Raw genomic sequence first — 15,362 nt, 5'->3', positions numbered from 1 at the left:
TCCGCTTCTGGTTATATGCCCAAAATAACTGACAGCAAGATCTCAAAGAGCTGTTTGTACACCATGTTCATAGTGGCATTATTCACAGTAGCTGAAACATGAAAGCCACCCAAGGGTGCATTGACTGATGAACCGATAAGCAAAATATGGTATATCCACATAAAAGAATATTATTCAGCCTTAAAAAGGAAGGCAATTCTGACATATGCTACAACATGGATGAACTCTGAGGACATTATGTGATACAAAAAGACAAATATTGTATGATTCTACTTATATGAGGTACTTACAAGTAGTCAAAATCATAGAGATGGAAAGTTGAATGGTGGCTGCCAGGGCCTGGTGGGAGGGGGACAGGGGGAGCTGTTTAATGGGTTTAGTTTCACAAGGTGAAAAGAATTCTGGAGATGCACGGTGGTAATGATTGCACCATATAAGTGTATTAATACCACTGAACTGTGTGCTTAAAAATGGCTCAGGTGGTAAATTTTATGTTAGGTATATTTTACAGCAATAAAAAAAAGTTGGAAAAATATACCAGGGTACCTTCTCTTTAACTTCTCTCCCCACGGGGTTTGGAGAGTCATGAAATGAAGGAAGTCAGCTGACTTCACGGCATCTCACCTGCTGATGAAGAAGAGAAGAACCTCAGACGGCACGTAGAGTAACCTCTTCCTGCATCGGATGAGGAAACACAGGCTACGTCTGCCCTGGATTATTCCTCACTAGGGACTAGTCCGGCAGTGACTTCCAAGGTAAACCCACTGAGTAAAATGATTCATCGTGCTGCACTGTCCACAGATGACATGGTAAAGCAAAACTCAACTTTTTGTTCATCAAACTTCTCTGGTGCAGTTTTTGTCGTAGAATGTGAGGAACACTCAGTACTAAGCCAAGCTGGACTCTGAGCCATGGACTGTCTGTTGACTTTTTTTCAAAGGGCCACTGGCCTCTCTCCCAGGCCTCCCCCAGCAACACTGAAAGCGGCCATCATTGCCCTTGTGTTTCCCGGTGAACACGGATGGGGAGGGTCCACTTCGGCCTCCCAAAAAATCCACAAAATACCGGCTGAAGTCATGATGAAGACAACACACTCGGGAGAGTCTTAAGCCCCAGCAGAAAAGCTCTTTAGGGAAAGGGAGGGAAAGCAGTGGCGGGCTGACCACAGCTCTCTGGGGAGGGCCTTAGCAGCCTGAAGGTCGGGCCGGATCTCACTACAGAAATAGCTTTCCCAGCTGCACGCGAGGCAGCCATCTTTCCTTTGCCAGCCACTGGACACCAGCCTGGACCACGCTACTCCCCTGGGCGGGAGAAGAGCAGAAACGCCAGCTTTCCCAGGGCAGGCTCAGAAAAGCCTCCACCTCCACAGACACTGGCCCATGGCCAGCCTGCCTGGAACTGGGATCCCAGCAAATCCCAAAGGCAAAGCTGGGTTGGACCAGGTCAGACCTGCCCTAGGCTGTTCTAAGTCTACCTGGCGCTGATGCCAGAAGTGGCTATGGTGATTCACGGGGCAACTGGACCAAGGGTCTGGTTAGGAGGCCGTGCTCAGGCAGAGAAGCCAATGCCATTCCCTGGAGCTCCCAACTGGCTACTCAACATCTCCACTTGGATGGCATGGGCACCACAAGCCTAACATGTCCAAAACCAGACTTCAAGTCCTTTGCCTCTCAAACCTGCTCTTCCCATATCTCTTCATCTCATGTTACGGTACCCCCATCCTTCCAGTTGCTCAGACCCTAACTTTGGAGTCACTCCTGACTCCTCACTTTCTCTCACATCTCCTATCTGGTCCATTAGCAAATCTACTGGCTCTGCTTTTGAAATGTGTCTAGAATTCAACTATGTCTTACTATCTCCGCTACCATCACTGTGGTCCAGGCTACATTATGTCTTCTCTGGGTTATTAGAATAGCTTTCTCACTAGTCTACCTGCATCTGCCATTGCCCCCCTCCTCAACGCATCAACCAGAGTGAGCTGGTTAAAACAGAGGTCAAAAACATGAACAAGTCACTGCTTCACTCAAAGCCCCAAAAGGATTCTCATGTCACTCAGAATAAGCCCTGCAGCTTCCTACATGATCTGGCTCTCCATTACTGGTCCAACTTATAATCAAAATTACCTTTTTACTGCCATTCCGATGACACTGGCCTCCTCACCATTTCTCAGACACATCAAGCATGTGTCTACCTCAGGGCCTTTGCACTTGCTGTTTCCTATGCCTAGAATGGCTTCACCTCACATATCTTTGTAGGTTGCTCTCTCATTTCCTTTAGGCCTTAATTTATATCACCTTTGCAGCAAAGCCTTCCCAGTTCACACTACCTAACATTTCATACCCCATACTTCATGGCCCCATTCCCTTTTTTACTTTTTCTCTTTAGTGCATATGTGTGTACTTATTTATCTTGTTAATGTCTTTCCCTTTCACTGGACTGTAGGCTCCCTGAAATTGAGAAATTTCTGGCCTATAAATTTTGGGGTCAGCATTTAGAACAGTGCCTGGCAAACAGTAGGTGCCCAATATTTGTGAAAAATAAGTGAAGATATGTATAAAAAATGGGACACTGAACATCTTGGCACACTAGGCATTTCTTGCCTTCAGAGAATTATTTTTGCAGATGTAGCAAATATTAAACTAATAAACTATTAAACTATTCATTATCCAGTCAATATCCATTCTCCCCTTTCCCCTATCAACAGAACCCTCACTTGATGTGGGACATCAAATGCACCTACAAAAATAAACTCACTTGCACAGAGCTTCGGTGGCCATTAGATCCAGTTCCAGTCAACAGAAGTCTACAAGGTGACGGAAATCTATCCATTTCCTGACAAAAAGACACAGACTCAAGCTGTGGCTTCTGCCCTTTTCCCTCTCCCTTTCTCCTGACTAGAACTCAAACCCAGTGCTTGAAGGTGAAACAGCCATCTTTTGACCATGTGGCTGGATGTCCCATGCAATGCAGAGCAGAAAGACTACAGTAGCCCAAATCAGCTACTGAGTTGTAAAGCCACTGTGTCCAGCCACGGCTAGTCAACCCCTTACTGACTAAGTCCTTGGAGTAGGGTTTCCTTTACATGCTGTGAAAGCTATCCTAACTTGACACTTAGGTCAAAGTGAGAAGAGATGCTGAGGAAGGCAAACCACGCTGTGCATAAATATTATGGTGCAAAAAAAAATTTGCTGGTACGGATTGGTGCTATAGGGTCTCTATTTATCCAAGCATCCCCTTCTCCCATCTACCCCTGTTGCATTCCCCTTGACCCTAAGGTGCAAACAACCCTATAACCCTAACTTGTTCACCCTTTTCCATGATAACTCTATATACAATCAAAGATTCTAATCATTAGAAAGAGAGGGTCTCCATAAAAAAAGAATGAAACATTGCCATTTGCAGCAACATGGATGGACCTAGAGATGATCATACTGAGGGAGGTAAGCCAGACAGAAAAAGACAACTATTATACGATATTACTTACATGTGGAATCTAAAAAAAATAATACAAATGAACTTATTTATAAACCAGACTCACAGATATAGAAAACAAACTTATGGTTACCAAAGGGGAAAGAGGAGGGGAGAGATAAATTAGGAGTATGGGATTAACAAATACACACCACTATATATAAAATAAACAGCAAAGATTTACTGTATAGCATAGGGAACTATATTCAATATCTTGTAATAACCTATAATAGAAAAGAATATACATATATTGATATATGTACAACTGAATCACTTTGCTGTACATCTGAAACTAACACAATACTGTAAATCAACTACACTTCAATTAAAAAAAAAAAAAACAAAAAGAGAGGGCCTCCAGTAACAACTTCCCCTCCAAAATTGCACTAAAACCCAAGCTAATCCTTCGAAATGCCTCATTCTGGATAGGCGAGTTTTATGAATTGGTGGGCCTTTATCACCTTAAGTCATCAAAACTTTTTGTTTCAAGCCTTTAGGCAAAATTCATGAAAATTCATCATACATTTCCCTATACTTTAAAACAAAGGATACAAAACATAACGATTTTCATGATGACTCAAGGTCATTAAATGCCAAGATAAATGAAATTTTGACCTTACAGATCAGTGCTAATATAATTGCTCTCATTTAAAATCTTAGAGAAGACTGTTCAGCTTCCCACTCAGCTGGGGGGTTATCACTGTGAGATGTTCATGATTTGAAACACAGTGATTCCCTCAAGTTGGATAAGGGTAATGTTATTTCCTGTTGTACCAAGTGTGCCTTGCATATTGTTTCTTTTTGAAACTTTCTCTGCAACTTGTTTCAACCTTTGGTGGCCCTTTTCCCTATACAGAGTATAATTACCTGTAGTTTTCCTTGCCAAGCTAAGGAAAGGTTTATGTAAAGTAGGGGCTGATATCCTGAGGGGGGGCTTCAGTGCAAAGTGCTCCAGGTATGGCTTCTGTCATACAGATGTCATCTCCTCCTGCACCTTTGGGGAGGGTTGATTTTCTACTTCTCAGCACTCTGCCAGATAAGTGACATGCTAACTGTAGTTATATGGCTCAAGTGAGTAACTGTGGCATTTTCCAGAAAAACAACGACCCTTGAAACAGCTCAGAGCTCTCCATTTAACTTTAATATTTTTTTAAGTGGTAAGAGGAAAACTGCGAATTTAAAAGCGAGATTGTCGAGTCCTATTGGATTCTATACCACCAGAAAGACAGATATGTAAGTGCAGACAAATCTGTTATATAGTGATGGACTGACATTAGAATCTTCCAAAAGGCTAAGTCTAAAAAATATGAATTTTGAAGAGACTATAGCTATATTTGCAGAAGATATTTGCACAGGCTTGCATAACAAGGTAGAGTATTACTATTTCTCAGCTACCTTGCTTCCCTCTTATTTTTATTTCCTCTATAAACTATCCTATCACACATCCTCTAAGTCAGGCATTCCCAAACTCCAGTTAGCAGTTACTGTTTGTAGACCAAATAAATGATGTCTCACACATATGCCAACTATTGTTCTTCAAATGTCTATATATGCTGTTGTGGTCAATAAAATTTGAATTCATTTTTTACATTGTTATTGATTCACAGCAGCTTTCTGTAATTAAGCATTTTCTTTTCTCCAACTGAAGTGATACTGAAAGTGCAGGTGGACCCACATAGCCTGACAGAGCTTGGAGACCACTATCATAAGCCCAGGCCACTATCATAAGCCCAGGCCACCTACCCCCTTATTGACACTTATATGAATGACATCTGGCTGCAGGTCCTTACATCTACCGTAAGAGCAAAAGTCTCAAGAAGCCTTTCTGGAACATTCCATCCCCACAATGACCCTGACCACACCTTATATCTAGTTCTTCTTTTATATTATCTTTTCAGACACGCATGTCTTAGCACAAGTTTTTATTTTAGGTGAGGATGCTTTCCCCTGCAGATGGATTATAAATTCTTCCTCGGTTTCCCCTTTGAATTCCCAACAGCACTTTGCATGTGGGAGAAAATAAATATTTTATATTCCCCCTACTCATTAACATCTACTTTGATCTGATAGTCAATAGAAAGAACATGTTTTTCGGAATCTGGACTGAACCTAGGTTTGAATTTCATGTGACTGTGTATGTCCTAACCTCTCTGAGCCTCAATTTCTCCGAGAGGAACAAGAGAGTGGAATGAACCTACTTCATATAATTATCAAGGGGGATACATGAGGTAACACATGTGAAAGCAGCTAGTGGAGTGGCTGTTGGGAGATAAACTCAAAAACTGTTTAGGAAAGTTATTTAAGACATGGAAAGAAAACTCAATTCTCTTTTCCCCTTCAAATTTTAATTAAATCAAAGAGGTTTCATTTGACCACTTAAGTGGATAAAAAGAGGAGAGAAAAGCTGCATTCCAAGAGACTGCAAAATGGAAGCATCTCTGACTCCACTCGGGGGCTCAGGGCCTGAGAGCTCCGTCAACGCAGAAAAGCGCTCAGCTCAGAACTGTGCTGCTCGGTATCCGGTAAGGCAGGTGCTCGCTGACTGAGAAACGTGCAATTTTAATTTACCTCCATCTGCGATGAGGGGAACTGACCTTTCATGCCCACAACCCCTACCCTGAAGGAGCAAATCTCTTTTTTTAAAGCTAAAGAGGGAATCAGGATGGCTGGGAGGGTCTGAAAATGTCCAGTCAGAAGATTCTAGATAACAATCAGACTCAGTCACTCCCCCAATATCCTACATCAGTGGTTCTCAAGGAGGGGTGGTTTTGTCCCCATTCCCTCCTCAAGGGACATCTGGCAATTTCTGGAGACATCTTTGGTTGTCACATCTCAGGGAATGCTACTGGCATCTAAGGCCAAGGATGCTGCTAAACGTCCCATAATGCACCGGGCAGCCTCCCGCTCACCCCCAGCAAAGAATTACGCAGCCCAATATGTCAGTGGTGCTGAGGTTGAGAAATCCTGTTCTATAGGAGTAACTGAGTTCATTCTATATTTTACTATTTATCCTTAATAAACAGATGAAGAAAAATAAAACAACTCCCTCCATAAACAAATTCACATAGATGCTCCACGGAGACAAGAAGAGACAGAAGCTATGCTGATACTTAAGACTGAGATGATTACTTCTATCACAAGATAAACAATGATTACTATGCTAACTGGTTTTACCCTTAATTATTTGTTTTACTCATTATCCTCATAGAGCCCAGCAAACTAATTAAGCTCATATTGTTAAAACTGAGAATAATATTTTTAAATGGCTTAAAGAGGTATTCCTTCTGAATACATTTTTTTCTGATGACCATGTCTGAGACAGATGCCATCATATACAGCCCTGAAGAACAGGGGATGTCCCCTCCCTCCTTTACCACATTGCCACTCGTTCCTGGACACTCTTAACTTCCCCCTTCTCATTCCTCATTCAGCTACCCCCAAAAATGTTTAATGAATACGTATTTGGTCCCAGGCTCCACTTTGCAGCTGAGACACAGCACTGAACAAGACGCCAAGATCTCTCCTCTCCTGGAGCTTACGTTCAGGGTGCAGGGGACACAGACAGCAAACAAATAAATAATAAACAGTAGCAACTTTTGGTTATAAGATTAATACTAGGGATGTAATGTCCAACATAATAAATATAATTAACACAGCCATATGAAAATTGTCGAGAGTAAATCCTAAGAGTTCTCATCGCAAAGAAAAACATTTTTCCCTATTTCTTTATTTTGAATCATATGAGATGATGCATGTTCACTAAACTTATTGTGATAATTATTTCATGAGGCATGTAAGTCAAATCATTATGCTGTACACCTTAAACTTGTACAGTGCTGTATGTCAATTGTATCTCAATCAATCTGGAAAAAATATGAAAAGAAAGAAATAATCTGATAAAATTAAAATCTAAAAAAGTAGACAATAAATAGGTAAACTAATTCCAGAGAGTGGTGGGTGCTATGAAGATAAGTAAAACAGGGTAAAGAGATGGGGTGAATGGGTGGGTGGGCTGGGAGTGAGGAGTCAGCAGTCTCTCCAAGGAGCTGACATTTGAGACCAAAAATGATGCAAGGGAATTTCAGGCCAGGGGAAGAGCCCTCGCAAAAGCCCTGAGGCAGAATGAGTTTGGCATGTCCAAGGAATAGCAATGAAGCTGGAGAGGAGTGAGGGAAGAGGAGAATGGCAGACATGGACACGGTCAGGGGCTGGATTCTGCAGGGTGCTGTGGGCCGTGGTGAGGAGGGTGGATTAGATTCCAGGTGGGATCGGAGGCCCCCGGAGTGATGCATCTGACTCATGTTTTAGAAGGGTTACTCTGCTCCTGGGTGAAGAAGGAACTGCAGGGATCAAGCGTGGAGACGGAGACAGAGACACCAATCAGGAAGCTGCTGCTACAGCCCAGGTGAGAGATGAAGGCTTGGACCAGGGCTGTGGTAATAGAGATGGTTAGAAGGGATCAAGTTCATTAATCCCCAATATTTGAGAGCTAAACGAGGCCTTAGAAGTAACTCATTCTAACTGTGTTATTTTACAGATGATGAAACTTGAAGGTCCAAAGAGGTGAAGTGAGTTACACATAGTCATATACCTAATTACTGACAAACCCCAGTTTCCTGACTGCCATCACGACACCTCTGCCCTTACCTGGCCATCCCCAGGCCTGGGTGGGGAATGCAGAATACATGTAGGAATATGAACCCTCTAGAAAGTAGTCCCAGTCAAGTCTAAAATAAATGACTACCTTTGCTGAGGGCAAGGTCACCAATGACCTCCTAGCCGAATCCAGTGGGTCCTTCCTTGGGGTCTCTCCTGCATCTGACACCTTTGACAACTTTCATTTTTTCCTGAGACTCCCTCTTCCCTTGACTCCCCTGACCCAGCTCTCTCCTGCCTCTCCCCGCTTTGTTCCCTACCAGCCTTATACCTACCTGGAATCATCCTGTCCTCTAAGTGTTACTGTTTCCCAAGATGCCATCTGGGGCACTACTTCTTCCTCTCATCTGCAGAGGAAATTAACTGTTTACTTCCCTTCCTTCTCTTCCCCTTGCTCTGTAGTTGCCCGAGTTTCCTCTGAAGACTCATCCTTTTCCTCCTCTGAGCTCATGTGCCTTCATGGATGAGACACACCATCGACACCTGGTCAAGAGCACATTCCAAGTCCCTCTGAGCAAATCAGTTTATGAGACGTAACAGGACTGTTGCTGGGATAACTGGGAGAAAGACAGCTTCCCCCGTCCATTGGATCTGAACCTGCAGCTTCACCTAGCCATCACGAGAGGACAGCATGAGACAAGGGGAGGTAAGAAAACATGTCCTGATCAATCATTTGAATCCTGAACCCATGCCTGAAGCCAAATACAACTCTTGAGCTTTTTAGTGATAAGAGCCAATAAGTTCCTTCTTGCTTACGCCAATTTGAACTGGATTTTCTACGACTTGCAGAAGAAGAGTCCTATTTGATACCTCATCTCTCTGTGTGCTCCGTCTCCGTACTCACCTAAACAATGATGACTCCAAAATCTCCATCTATAGCCTAGACAACTCTTGGGGGCTCCAGGTTCATATCCACCCACCTAGTAGATGTTTTCCCCCTTATGTCACACCCAGACACCTCAGATATAACGTGCAAAATGGAATTCACCATCTCTGCTTCTATCATCTCAATATGCTATTCTTCATGTTTTTCTCTACCCTAGAAAAAAAATCACCACCCACCCAAATCACTCAAGACAGAACCTGGGACATCCTAGACCACTCTTGTCAGATAATCCTGATGGGGCTAAGGCCATGAATGACACTTTCTGTGTGACCTTGGGTAGAGTAATGGACATACCTGAGCTTTGGATTTTCATACAGAATTGCTAGGATTCAATGAGGTAATGTATGTAGAGCAATAAATGTTGGTTGGTTCCATTCCCTATCACAGACATCTAGTGCACCACTAAACCCTAACTCAAAACTTCGTCCTTGGGCTTCCCTGGTGGCGCAGTGGTTGAGAGTCCGCCTGCCGATGCAGGGGACACGGGTTCGTGCCCCAGTCCGGGAAGATCCCACATGCCGCGGAGCGGCTGGACCCGTGAGCCATGGCCGCTGAGCCTGCGCGTCCGGAGCCTGTGCTCCGCAACGCGAGAGGACACAACAGTGAGAGGCCTACGTACCGCAAAAAAAAAAAACAAAAAACTTTGTCCTCACTGCCATTACCCCAGCTCAGAGCCTCACCATCTTTCCTCTGAATGACAATCAGATGTGTCTATCTCATCTTCTTGTCTTTGATCTCACCCTCACTCCAATTTGTCCTCCCCACTGCTACAAGACTGATCATCCCCTACACAAACCTGGTCATGCCATATCATTCTTTGGCATCTGCAGAATCTATTCATTTACAGGACTCTCCACTTCAGCTATACTGAATAAATCACAGTTCTCCAAGTAAGCACTGCTGTTCCCCATGACTTTGTACCTGACAATGTACCTGACAATGGTTCCATTGTCCAGAATGCCCTTTCTCTCTCTATTCTCCCACCTGGAGAAGAGCTCATCCTTAAGACTTGGTGAAAAAAGTCACTGTAAAAATAGAAGGAAATAAACATGCTACACTGGCTAAAGAGGCTCACCAGCAAATTCAAACCTTGACCTCCCCAGTGTCAGAAAGGAGGGAAACTGAAGAAAAGTAAAAGAGATAATTTTAAGTATTTTTAGATGAAAAAAGCAAAGTAGGAATGGAGAGGAAAGAGAAAATTTAGGAAAATTTAATTTTGAGATAGGAGAGGACTTCCTAAATAAAACAGAAAACTTGAAGCCATAGAGAAAAGTCTTATAGATTTAACCACATAAAAATTAAACACTTCTGCACAATCAAAGGTACAATAAGCTGGGAAGACAAAAAAGGCAAGATATTTGATTTATTAACAAGAAAAGGATTAAAATCCAAAATTTAGAAAAAGCCTCAAAAATTGATGAAATCACCAACAATTCAATGGAAAAATTGTTAAAGGATTTGTTGGGCAATTTGAGGGAGTGTAAATTCATTAAGCTTTTTGTTGTTGTTGTTGTTTTAAGGGTAGACATGGAAGAATCTATCAGCACTTAAAGTGCACATAACTTTGATATTGAATGGTCTCCAAGATACAGGTTAAATCTTTTTAATTCCATAAGCAGAATGAGGGTATTTAGCATACTACCATATTTATTTTTTTAGAGGAAGAAAACAGAAGATACATTTAATTGGCCTATAGACTCATGGACTGTCTCTAGAAGAATACACAAAAACTGGCAAAATTAGTTGTACCCAAAAAGGGAAATAGAGGGCTAGGGTAGGAGGGAGGTGTTACCTTTTATAGCCTTTGAATGTCATTCTTCATGCATACTACCTATCTCCAAAAAGTAAACCTAAGTAATTAAACAAATTCAATCTCTTTTTCTGCACAGTCTCCAGATCCCAATACACACAGGGAATTCTGCTTAAATAAATGTTTAAAATACACATTCCCTTTGACCCACTAACTCCACTTCTAAGAGTAACTTTTATCCAGAAATACTCTACAAGTACACAGAGACTTACGTACAAGGATGTTCACTATAGAATTGTTTATAATAGATGAAGTTGGAAACAATCTAAAAGTCCCTCAGTAGGAGAATGTTTAAATGAGTTACAGCGCATCTGTACTATGAAATACTATGTAGCCATTAAAAAGAATGACGTGTATCTATGATATTGATATTGGAAGACATCCAAGTCTTACTGTTAAATCAAAAAAGTAAGTCACAGAGCATATAATTATATATGATCCCCGCTTATGTATTTTTAAAGGTATATCCAATATACTAAGGTTGGTCCTAAAGTTGGAAATGCAAATAATATTTTTATCATGTTTTACAATATAACATCAATAAACTATATATTGTGTATTCATATTCACCTGTATTTCCAGACTGGGTGAGCATTTATTTCTGCATTGAAAAAGACCTAGAAAATAATACAGGTACAGTGGTTACCTTTCAGATGGAGAGAGGGAGTTGAGGTGAGGTAGAGGGAACTTTATTTTCCTATATATTTTTAAAATCTTTTATAATAACTATAATTTTGAAAAGTTACTACATTCCTGGCATGCTTTCCATTATTTATCCAAGGTCACAGGTTTGTAAGTGGCAGGGCTGGGTGCAGGCTAGCTGACGTCAGACTGTGCTCTTAATACGGTGTGGTCTTACCTGTTACTTGAGTAAAAATCAGACACAAACCCAAAGCAAATGCACCTCCAGGTTTTACCTCTGGCCACACTGAAAACTCCTTCCTTTATGCTCCCATCGTTCCCTGAACATATCTGCCATGAATGCCATCCTCTGCCCTGCTATGCACATAAACTGGCCAGCGAAACAGATAACAACTAGTGTGAGCACTCTCTTGGTGTAGGACTAGAATCACAGATGAGATTAGTACTGGCTGAATGAATGAAGTACTGAGTCACCAGGTCAATGCTTCTTCCAAACTCCAGGTAGCACAGAGCGCTATCTCCAACTTGGTTGATGTTTTCTGCTCTCCAAGCAAAACAGCAAGAAGACACCACTTCTCCCCTGCAGTCATGCTTTACTGCATCTCAGAAGGACAGCAAGTACTTCCTAAGGTTGCAGGCTCGCAGTCTGCAGGTCACAACCAGCCCGAACACATAATTTGGTTGCCTGGCACATTTCGAAAAATGTTTTGAATTAGTTGCCAACTTTACAAACATGAAGCTTTCTTCCATGAAAGTTTGCAGCTTCCCCCCAAATCCAGATCAGGCAGTGTGCTGGAACCTTGTCCTACCTGCTCCTGTCTCTTTATGGGAAGGCATGCTCTACACACAGCCCCCACCCCCCCCACCCCCGCACAGCCCTCCTCCTGCACGCAGGCTTCCTGAAGGGCCCCAGCAGCAGAGTTTACATCACAGAACTGTACCTCCTTTGCCTGACATTTAGATCAGTTCCAGCTCAGCCCATTCGGTCCTCCACAGAACCCAAACAAGGAACGCGGCCCCTCTGATCACGAGGCCAGGCCTCGTTCCTGATCCCCGCGGCACAGGGCTGCAACACAAGAGGATGATTTGACTACCTGAGGCTTGGACTTAGTTTCTAAATGCCAAGCAGGCCTCCTTGGGAAAAGTTCGTATTCTTCCCGTCACGGCGCTGGAGCAGTAGGGCAAAAGAACATCCTGAGCTCCAGGAGCCACCTGTGTGATGGAGCCCACGTGAAAAGCACTGCCAAGTCAAAAGACCCGAGTTCAGTCTGGGCTCCTTCCTTGCTGAGCAGAGCACTTCTCTCTTGAGTCTCAGTTTCCTCGCCTGTAAAACGAGCTCACACCATCTCACAGGGCTGTTACGTGAATGAGATTTTAAAGTGTATATAAAAGTGCTTGGAAGCATCTTAGAAGTATAAAATGAGTGTAGACTAAGACAGCAAAAGAGGGGCACGGTGGAGGAAGTGACTGAAATGGGTGGTTGGATCCCAGTTAAAGAGAGCTGGATGAAGAACCCCTGTCTGTACGATCTGAGGTATCTCCCACCTCCTCTCTCTGCTTTGGGGGCCTGGGAAAGGCATTTCCTAACCTGTCTCGGCGGCGCAGTAAGAGGGATAATGAGGGAAAGCCACCTAGTATTTCCCGACGCAGTAGCTCTCGGAAGCTCATTTCCAGGTCCAGGTCACTGGGGAAGAAGAGGCTAGGCGGAATCTGCGCTGGCTGGATGGGGAGGGCGCACGGTGATGCCCATTCCACCGCCACCCCCCAGCCCCCCTCCCTCGCCTGGTGTTATCATTATCCCAATTGGACACATCAAGGAGCTGAAGTCCCTTCCCTCCAAAACCACACCACCTTCACAGGCAGTAGGATCAAATGACCTGCTCTTGAAAGCACTTTGCAAAACAGATGAAAGGTACAATAAAAAACAAAAATAGTCTCAAAGATGTGAGATAAAGTGATGCCAACACACCAGTGTGTGGTTACTGGAGACCAGACCCTTCTGAAGCGCCCCAGAGCATCCCAGTTAACCAACAGACAATTCTCATCCCACATGCCTTTGTCAAAAGGTTGCACAGGAGTTAAGCTCTGGCCCAGAAGGTGGGCCAAGTGCCCCCAAAGCTAACCGAATCTCCCTCTCGAAGACCTGAGGAACAGAGACGCCTACCCGGCGGCGCTAAGGTGGGCCGAGCGACTTCTGGGCGCATCTTCCGCCCTGCTCGAGAGACAGCGCCCTGAGCCCCGACAGAAAAGATGTAGCTCACCTGGTCCTCACGGATTTCAGCTGAGGGTCGAGGCCGCTTTGCCCCACACACCTGTCCCGGAGCGGGGCGTAAAGCCCCTCGGCCCGATCCCTATCAGCCGGGTCGCGGGCCCGCACGAAGGTCTTCCCTTTCCGGGGGTCTCAGAATGGGGCTACGGGCGGCGCCGGAAAAGCGGGGCGGGCTAGTGGGAAGGGCCTCTCAGAGGCCCCTGGCCCCAGGGGAGGGGCGCGCCCCCAAGATCTTCCCACAAAGAGCCCCGGCTCCCCGAAGCAAGGCAGAGTGCGCCCAGGAGGACAGTCCCCTACCTCCAAGGGGGCGCGTAGAGAAGCTATGCGCCGTGGGGGCGGGGAGGCGTGGGGGAAGGGGGCGCAGAGACCCCGCCTGGTCTGTGCCCTCGCGCCCTCCCGCCCCGCACAATGAACTCGGCCACGCTCCAACCCTGCCAGCGCCCCCCTCCCCGCCCGTGCCCGCGCCCCCGCCCCCGCCCCCGCCGGCGCTCACCCGGGAGCCGACGCCGCGGCAGCTCAGGGCCCCGCCTGGCCGCCTCCCCGCCTCGGCCGCCGCCGCCGCTTCCTTCCTCCCGGCCGCGCTCGGGGACCGGAGGTTTCGGGTTTCACCCCGCCGAGCCCCGCTTCACTCCTCCCGCCGCCCCGCCACCAGCACGCGGACCCTGCCCGGGCGCAGGCCAAGTAACTTTGCGGCGCTCGCGCCCCTCCTCCGCCCGCGCCGCCCGCCCCTCCTCCGCCGTCCCGGCCCCTCCGCCCGCCGGCCACCCCAGTCCCCCCGCGCCCCGCACCGCCCCACCCGAGCCCCGCGCGCCGCCTCTCCTCCCAGCCCGGGCGCCGCCGCTTCCCATCCCTCACGCCCCTTCCTTCGCGTCTGCCCTCCCTCCCGGCCACTGTTCCATTTCTTCCCACGATCGGCCTCAGCTGCTGCTCTTTGTCTCGCCCCTACCCTCTCAGCTCGCACCACTGCTCTCCCGTAAACCTTTGTGGTCCCTCCTCGGGCCTTCTCCGATCCCGTTCCTCCGTCCCAGTTCCAGCCGTTGGGACGTCCCCTTTTCCATTTGTCTTTCCATCACGCTTATACTTTCGGATTCTTCCCGTAGGCTCCGCACAGTCCCGTTCTCCTCCTCCAGTCTCGCCGTGGACTCCTGGCATTGCCTTTCCTGCTCACCTTTCATTCACGTAGCCAACGTGCCTGAGCGTCTGCCTGGTGCCAGGCAGTGTCCTGCGCCCTGGGAATATCACAGTGAATCAACCCGCGAAGCCAGCCTTTGAGGAGCCCCCAGCTCCTGGGAGTGGGAGGGTGGATGTAAACAGATGTTTACAGTGCTACTCTACTCTCCCTCTGAGCCAAAAGGCTGGGGAGCAGTAATTACAGTACACAAACCAGGGTGCTGCCAGTTCAGAGGACAGAACACGTCCTTCCCATATTGGGTTTTTTTTCCCCCTTCCTCACTACCCACGTTCTATACCATCCCTAGCCTTCTGCGTTTCCTGTGGAGCAGCCTCAATAAGGGGACAAAAAGTTGAAGCAAACAATAGAATTGCTTTAAAAACGAAGGGAGAGAAATGGGGCAGCAAAAGAATCGGGTAAGAAGTTATAAAGCCCATTTCACCGAACTCCAGCAAAA

The 15,362-nt window shown here is 45.7% G+C and overlaps 1 protein-coding gene across 16 annotated transcripts in view; it reads right to left on the bottom strand.

Moving 5' to 3' along the window:
* GPR161 (G protein-coupled receptor 161) overlaps positions 1–14,898 on the bottom strand; it is a 63,442-nt gene extending 48,544 nt beyond the window's left edge. For 4 of the 16 annotated variants that reach the window (XM_049715737.1, XM_033428024.2, XM_033428022.2 and 1 more), the window contains exons 1-3: positions 12,407–14,077; positions 11,394–11,440; positions 6,930–7,005 (exon numbers count right to left, since the gene is read on the bottom strand). In XM_049715737.1, coding sequence (XP_049571694.1) covers positions 6,930–7,005; positions 11,394–11,440; positions 12,407–12,422 — 139 coding nt within the window. In that variant the 5' untranslated portion in view covers positions 12,423–14,077. Of the gene's footprint in view, positions 1–6,929; positions 7,006–11,393; positions 11,441–11,939; positions 14,078–14,227; positions 14,377–14,680; positions 14,738–14,815 lie in introns of those variants that run through there. The other 12 variants (XM_033428021.2, XM_049715771.1, XM_049715780.1 and 9 more) reach the window with 12 other exon arrangements.
* Between the last annotated feature and the right edge of the window lie 464 nt (positions 14,899–15,362).

The sequence above is a fragment of the Orcinus orca genome, chromosome 1, assembly GCF_937001465.1.
Source record: "Orcinus orca chromosome 1, mOrcOrc1.1, whole genome shotgun sequence".
In the NCBI taxonomy this organism is placed as follows: Eukaryota; Metazoa; Chordata; class Mammalia; order Artiodactyla; family Delphinidae; genus Orcinus; species Orcinus orca.
The sequence above is the reverse complement of the archived record's forward strand: the minus strand, read 5'-3'. Positions and strand labels throughout refer to the sequence as shown.